General features: G+C 38.5%; 1 protein-coding gene across 1 annotated transcript in view; it reads right to left on the bottom strand.

Annotated features, from left to right (window-relative positions):
* Positions 1-7,692, bottom strand: part of LOC126481844 (nonsense-mediated mRNA decay factor SMG9) — a 94,960-nt gene extending 87,268 nt beyond the window's left edge. Inside the window, exon 1 of the mRNA XM_050105807.1 lies at positions 7,388-7,692. Within this exon, the coding sequence (XP_049961764.1) occupies positions 7,388-7,447 (60 nt within the window). The 5' untranslated portion in view covers positions 7,448-7,692. The remainder of the gene's footprint in view (positions 1-7,387) is intronic.
* Positions 7,693-8,638: the final 946 nt, after the last annotated feature.

An 8,638-nucleotide genomic window follows, 5' to 3' on the forward strand; every position in this document is an offset into this window, starting at 1 on the left:
GAAATATAAGAGCAAGAATACAAGAGATAGATGCCATGAATGTTGACCCCATATATCAGCAAGTAATGGAGAATGTCAAAGAAGAGGTGCATCAATCTTCAGCACCAATCTCATCCACCAGTTGAATGTGCTATGAAGAAAGGACTCTGCCAACTCAAACTTGGGCTACAGCCACCACATGACAATCCAGGTTGTGACCAATGCAAGTAAAACCAACACAATACAACCAACTCCTCTGTCAAATGTAATGCACCATCAAAGAGCAGACATTTGGAGGACAGAGAATAATATTCCAGTTTGTTTCAACTGCGGATGCCCTGGATATGCTGTGTACTGCTTCACAGAAAGAAGACGAATGTTCAATAACAATCATGCCCCAAGACTTCAACCATCACAACCGCTCCATTTGCCAATGATTATATTCAACCTGTGGGATGAAGTCCATTCTTGTACCCTGGAAGAGGTCATGCCCCAATCTGCCATAACTGCACCCGCAAACGCAGCTCTCACACACATGACTGCAGCCTTTGGCAGATGAAGCCACAACTGAGTTGCATTTGTGTGTGTGTGTGTGTGTGTGTGTGTGTGTGTGTGTTTTACATAACAGCTGCATACTATAACAGTAGACACTTTGTTATATGTGTTTTTGTTCCTCTTTGGTACAGGGGATCCTACGATGGTCTGATCCTAGACCGAAATCAATTGTCTCTAATAAGATATATAGTCGTGTATTGCATTATGCATCTCTTAACATTCATTAAAGCTGTACAACACCACCTCCATAAAATACAGCTGAAGAACATCTAAGCAGCCTATCTGAAGAACATGTAATCAGCCTGTCAACAATGCTGAAGTGCGTTTAGATTGCAGGGCTTTGTATGAATCCAAAAAAGTGGCCCTACATCATCCAACAAATAAAAATCTTGGGGCACCTAGTTAAGGGCAATGGATTTGGTCTCAATCCAGAGAAAATAAAAGCAGTCATTGATTTTCTGACTCCTTGGTTCATTTGATGTGTGTAAAGCTCTCTCTGGAAGTGCTTGTACTACTGCCGATTCATAAAGGGCTTCTGTATCAAGGCATGTCCCTTGCAAGAACTACTGCAGAGAGGCACCAAGTTTTCCTGCAACAAGGTGCAAGGAAGTTCATTCCTTGTCCTTATGGAGGTACTGGCATCTTTCCCAGTTCTAGCACTGTGTAATGAGAATGCCAAGACAGAACTTCACATTGACACTAGCAGGTATGGGATAGGTGCAGTTCTAGTATAAATTTAAGAAAGTGCTGAAATGGTGGTAGTTTATGCTTCCAGAGTACTCTCCAAGTCAGAGATGAACTACGCTACAACCGTGAAAGACTGCCTTGCAGTTGTTTGGGCCATCCACAAGTGCCAGCCATATCTATTGATCAAACCATTTACTGTTGTGTTGGGCCACCATCCTCTAAGTTGATTGACTAGCCTGAAGATCCATTGGGTCAACTGGAGAGATATGTACTGCGGCTTTGGGAGTATGACATCACAGAGGTATACAAAAATGGATGCAAACAACAACAAAGCCACCTGCTTTTCAAGGAAACCTTGGCAGCACAAAGCATCATGTACGAAACCTCAGTCATTGCTGCATTAAATGATGATGTTGCTGACAGAGCGAATATCATGCATTGATGAAAACTGTAGTGGCCTTGAAGGAGGCTTTTCACGACTGTCCAACATCAGGTCACCAGAGATTCATACAGACTCTAGACAGAATCAGACACATGTATCAAGTCAGGTGTATTGTGATCTATCAAGACACTGTGTGAGCTAATGTACGGAATGCCAGTGACAGAGGCATGTGCCACTATTACCAGTGGTGCACATGATACCAATTCAGACTGCAGCTGTGCCTTTTCACTGGTTTGAAAACGACCTCTTGGGGAGATTCCTGAAGTTGACAAATGAGAATTGATGGATATAGTCTCCATTTACTACCTGACCTGCTACAGTGTCACCAAAACTGTGCTTACGGCTGAAGCTCTGGTAATTGAAATGTTCCTTGCAGAAGACATCACGGAGCACCGTGTATGATGATCTCTGATTGTGGCAAAGTTTTGCTATCAAGACTAGTGTCACATATAATTTCATGTTGTGACACCCTCCACAGGATGGCAACTCCCAACCACTCACAGAAGAATGGCCTCCCAGAATGCTACAATTAGACTTTGGTAGTTGTGCTTCCAATGTATGTTCATGTCAGACAGAGAGAATAGAATACAGTACTGCCCATCGTGGCATTCACATACAACAACAAAGCAAAACACTATAAGTTTCATGCTGTTCTTTCTGCTCGATGGTTGTGAAGCCAAAATGACAATGGACACACTGTTCCTGTTTTAAATGGATGCTACTCCGCATGACTCCACAAAACACCTCATCACCAGAAATGAAGAAACAAGACAGCTGGCTTACATACAATGTATTACATATTACATACATCAGATCTACTGCAAACAAATAGGGTGAAACTCTTTGAGGATGTTCACACTGAAACTGGTATCAGTGAAAATGAGGCAGTTGTACAGATAATGATAACCTAAAGGACAACTGAAAGAAATATAAAAAATTGTTTGTTCATTCAGCTTGACAAACAGAACTGTCATGTTTCAAGGAAGAACTAATAACATTTACCTTTGGCCACAAGCATGTAGAGTTATGGCTTAAGGTTATAAAATAGTTGACTAAGCACTGGAAATGTATTATCTGGGGAAAAAGTCATGATGGGAAGGATGCTACATGGTATACGGTCTTTGCAAAACAATTTTTAAAGAAATAATAACTAATGCTCAATGTGTTCAATAAATTTAGAGTTATAGAGATATAAATACTAAAAGTGTGAACCCTAGTGCAGCAGAATTTTATCAAAAAACCTCTTATATAATCAATCTAAATTCTTGTCATATGTTAAGTAACACAGTTTGTGGCCAGGCACTTGGGTGCAGCAGGAATCAAAATTGAGGAGAGAGTAGCAAATGCTGTAATGCTGAATGTCATTTTCAAATTTTCCTTTACAAAGAAAGGTCAGAGGTACTGTAGGCCCTACCAGTTTAATTTTCACAACACTGTGAAGGTGAGTGATACAGATAGTGTCTCTGGCACTGAGAAAGAATTGAAACTGATAAAACTGAACAAGGCACCATGTCAAAGTTAAATCCCTGCCAGGTTCTATATGCAATTGATAACTGAACTAGGCCCTCTATTAACCATAATATAACGTAGAACACTCATACAAAAGACTGTGTCTGGAGACTGGAAGAAAGCAAAGCTCATGCCCTTCTGCAAGAAGGGTAGCAGAAGTGACCTGAAAAACTCCTTTTCAGTATTAGTGACAGTCAGCTAATGTAAAATCTTGCAACACATTATGAACCTACGTACAATGTGATGTCTCAAACATAATGACTTCCTCCATGCTAACTCAATGACTAAGGATTCCAAAAACACATACATCTTCTCGCAAGACATCCTGAGAACCTAAGTGGATCTCAGGTCACCAATGATCAAATTCCTGTTGTTAGAGATAGGAGAACAAGAGCAGTTTTAGGCGGAAAGCAGATAATAGCACCAGCGGTATAAACATCAGAATCAAAACAACCAGTATGAAGGCAACCACCAGTGCAAGTGGTAATGACCAGCACATGAGAGAAGAGCAATACTTCAACCACATTTGGAGGTGTTTCTTGTGTCAAACAGCACTAAAAAATTACTAAGATGAGCGGAGGGGAAGGCATAGATTGAATAGATTCTTTAACATTCCTGCACAAAAAGTACAAATTTTAAAAAGATAAAGGGTGAATTAAAAATACTTCTAAATGACATTCGTAAGGAAGTCCAAGTTCTTTGCACCAATAAACAATGATTGAGGGAAACAGAATCAAGCACTCCTACAGTTACAGATTCTGAAATGAGAAGCTGCTTCTGTAGGCAAAACTATACACTTGGTGGAGCATGTGTATTTGTTAGAAAACTAAAACAGATGAAATGCATTGAGAAAGACTGAATACAATCCTTGTGAAATAGCAAAAAAGATAACTGTTATTACACATCATCAACAGTTAATTTTTCTTTGCTTTAGAAAATATGAAGCTCCTTTTAACATACTGCCCACCCCTTCAAAACAGCAGAGAAATGCAAGATGATTTCAATGTAAATTTTAAAATTGGCAAGTAGTAAAAGCAATCAACTAACGAACTTTTAATCTCTTACGACATGTCTGTGTTGCAGGACTAGTTGTATTTACTTAATTGCAACATAAAAACACACCGTAACTCATACGATGCCTTTATTAGAAAATTAAACAACAGAACAGCATAAAAACAAATGAGGAAACATAAGTCAGAGACTGTGCCAGAGATAGTAATTACAAATAGCAATCACTTGCACACAGCATTACACTGCATGTAACACTACACTTTATCTGTAACAGTACAAGGAACCACCAGATATGGTTAGGAAAGTAAAATAATTGAACAAATATTTTACTGGCACACACACATATGCTTAAGGTTTGAGATGACGGGCACTGGGTCTTAAGATAACAATGCAGTTAAATTTGTGCTTAGAAATGTGCTTCATAATAACAGTAGAAACATGTCACAGAAATCATTAATAAAAATAACAACAGGATTTTCAATTGTTTGCTACAAGAAGTAACTAGGTATAAGGTATCCCAAGACAATGAAAACAATGTGTGTCACTCTTCTTTCTGTAACTATAAACCAGCTGTCTCACTGCACCTTTTCCCACAAACTTTGTCAATCGAATATATTCATGCCAGTTTCAATATGTGACTAACCTCTCACTCCCACCAGCTCCCATAACTGTAACTCCCTCACACTCATTAGGCCATCACTGTAAGCCATTCATACCCATCCACTCCAAATTGCCCATGCTTGCACACTCATTCAGACCAACACATTCTTATTATCTCATTCTGCGTCTCTTAACTGTCATTGTTTCCTGTCTTAGACCCACAGTCACCTTCATTCTGTCCTACTATTACTACTACTATTACTACTGTCTCCTCTCACTGTTGCTCCCTCCCTCTTGCTCTCTTTCACAGCTACTATCTCATTCATTCTTTCTCACTGCTGCTCTCTCTCCTCATTCACACTATCCCTTTTCCTCAGTGTCACTGTCACAGATTCTCAGGACTCAAACCTGGATTTGCAGCTAATCATGAACTCTTGAATCTTGAAAACACTTGAGCTATACATGCACAGCCCCTAGACCAATTCAAACTTCCATATGCCACACCATCTACATCCCCTAATACTGGTACATCATGGGGCTCCCACAACAGGGAGACAGCAATGTTATTAGCATTGTTTTTAGCTCATCTAGACATGTAATACTATTTTATTTTGCATGTCTGAAGGAACAGACATTGCTGACGATCCACAGGTTTTAAATATTAGGAAACTTATTCGCATATTGAGAATTCATTTGATGTCAGTTGTACTAGCTATAGATATACACTCTACAGGAGAGACACAAAAACTTGTGCCAGACCAAGACACTTTCATGTGTCAATAATAGATTGTGTATCTATACCTACTACAGCTGAAGTCAAATGAATTTGAAATTCGTGAATAAGTTCCATAATATTTAATACAGCTGTGGATCATCATCAGTCTGCTCCTTCATATATGCGAGATAAAAAGGCAGAAATGAATTAGGAGTAGTTTGATTTATTTTACATTCAAAGCTTTTAGGAGCGTACATTGATCAAGACAAACTGGAAAAACTATGTAGCACAATTCTCCCAGAGATTCGATTCAACATCTTTTGCTTTGAGACTCATTCCAAAAGTATGCCCCTCAGAAGTTAATAGAAAGGCTTACTATTGTTACTTCCAGTTCTTGTAGCTTATGAATTAGCTTTTTGGGGTAAAATTAATAATAGATTAAATGAAATTTTTACATTGCAGAAAAGGACTATCTGAATTTTGTCACCTATGACTCATTGCAAGCCCAATTCAAAAAGTTGTGCATGCTTACTATACCCTTCTTTTACATAAACAAATGTGTGCTCATGACAAGAGGTTATAACATTTGCAACTGTACGCCCTCCATAGAGCATACAAAGGACAGCTCATTCTCAAACCTATGTGAGCCACTTTGGTGTCATTCCTTGTAATGCAATGTCAACATACATAACAATGTTAGAGATGGAAACAGCTTTTAGAACAAAGTTAAAGACATACTTTGCTGAGAAGTGTTGCTACAATGATGTTTTCTCTTTTCTCCACCTCAGATGCAGTGCAATAACCTCCCCAGAGTAGGAAATCAGTTGCAAGAAACGTAATGATGGATGTAGTGTAAGTGGGTGTTTGTGTGTTTATATTTTTCAGATATGTAATAAAGTGATCTTATTTTTGGAAAGGTAATATAACAGTTTTATATTCTAGTCATATCACTCATCACACTTCTTGTGCATCATGTTAGCCCCTTGTTACATTTTGTTTTGTTTTCTAACCATATGCTGAGCAATGAGTTTCCCACAGTTTATCCCAAGTTGCTAAAGTGAATGCTGGGATGGTTCCTTTCACAAGGCCTTAATTCAGGAGTAAAGGAGACCACTCACTGAAAATTAGAAGTGTCAAGTTGACAACGGGCACACACAAAAGGGAATGAGAACTTTGGTAAAACACACACACACACACACACAGACGGGTGTTGGAGCTGGTGAGGTATGGCATGACGCAGATGACATGGAGGTGCGGATTTGGAAGGATGATACCATAGGGCTGTTCAGTAAAAGGTGTGGGGACAATGGGTTTGCAGAGATTGAGGACAGGAGCATTACAGTTGCGAAGGATGTGTTGCAAGAATAACCCCCATCTACATAGTTTTGGAAAGCTTGTGCTGATGGCGAGCAGCCAGGTGGTATGGGCTGTGCAACAGACATTGAACTCGAGCATTTTGTGCTCATAACAATATTGTACCATTGGGTGGTTAACTTCGTTCTTGGTCACAGTTTGGCAGGGACCATTTATTCTGGTGGACAGGTGGTTGGTGATCATGCCCACACACAGCGCTGCAAGGTGACTGAAGATGAGCTGGTATATGATATGATAGCTTTCAGAGAAGGCATGCCATTTTTGATGGGAACCATCCCTCGCATTACCATAAACTACTACGCCGTCCGACGAATTCATCACCGAATTTTTGGATTGTTTCGGTAATCATTGGTGGATTTCAAACGCGGAGGTCATGAAATTACATCAAAGCATTCGTGGCAGTAGTCGCTATAGTTTTACGCCATGCCAAAACAAGATCTAAAGTTCTATGGAAACAATATAAATGCAATGCACGCCAAGATCAGACTAGAAATCTTAATAAACTATATACGTACCTTACTCACAGAAAAATATCTCCTTGGTCTGCCTTCACGTCCTTTCTCAAAATCTGACATACTGAGCCGTCAAGCACAGTTCGCATGTGCAAATTTACACTGAGCTGGTAAAAGTGGAGAAAACGATGTTTACATATTTATATATGTGATTTATTGATCCCATAAAATAACGTGTTGGGGGTTATGCTTCCTTCAGAAAGGCAAAAATCATCTCTTTAAAACGTATTTCCGGGTCAAATTCTCCGCTTCTTTTCTTGCACTTTGTTTACAAACACACCAAAGATAACTATGCACATGCTCGACGTCTGACCACTTGACCAGTAGCATAGCGCAACGTTTACGTTCACACCATATTTTATTTATTTTTATTTATTTATTTATTTTCGAGTTCCCTGGATCCTTGACGCGACTGTATCGCTAGGATGTAGAACTTGTCAGATTATCACAGTAATAGCCACATGTAGATGATAACGAGGCAATCAATTTAACATATATAAGCAGATACATTAAAAAGGACATCCACATGTCAAATAATTACACACAAAAATTCAGATAACAACACAGATAATAGTACAGTAATGATATAGATGACTGCATAAATAATAGTGCAGTAATGACATAGATGATTACATAAACAAATTTAAAGTAATTCATCCAAAAAATATTCTGCCACCAAGTGATATGCTAATCTACATAATCAGTTCTATTAGGAATGCATGAAATTAAACACAAATTCAAGAAATATTAAACATTATCAAAGAATTCCTACAAAGAATAAAAAGAATTATCCAAAAGATAAAATTTTAGCTCTGTTTTGAATTTTGTAAGATCCCCAATGACTGATTTGATATGGACAGGAAGTTTATTGAACACTTTTATGCTTGAATAATGAACTATATTCTGTATCATGCTGAGATTTTTTTAAATCTTTGTGAAGATCACGTTTTATTCTAGTATTATGATCATGGTACACACTATTCATTTTGTAAATTGCATAATTTTTGTTCACGAAGGACATGTATTGACAAGGCATGGTGAGGATCCCCAGCTGTTTGATTAAATTTCTGCAAGAAGATCTAGGATGCACTTTACTCATAATCCTGATAACTCTCTTCTGTGCAACAAAGACTTTATTTGGTTGTGGTTGATTTCCCCAGAATATAATGCCATATGTCATAAGTGAATTTAAATAACCAACATATGCAGTTTTGATTGTTTCCATGTCACAAACAGATGCAATTGAGCGAATGA

This window comes from Schistocerca serialis, chromosome 1 (genome assembly GCF_023864345.2).
Source record: "Schistocerca serialis cubense isolate TAMUIC-IGC-003099 chromosome 1, iqSchSeri2.2, whole genome shotgun sequence".
In the NCBI taxonomy this organism is placed as follows: domain Eukaryota; kingdom Metazoa; phylum Arthropoda; class Insecta; order Orthoptera; family Acrididae; genus Schistocerca; species Schistocerca serialis.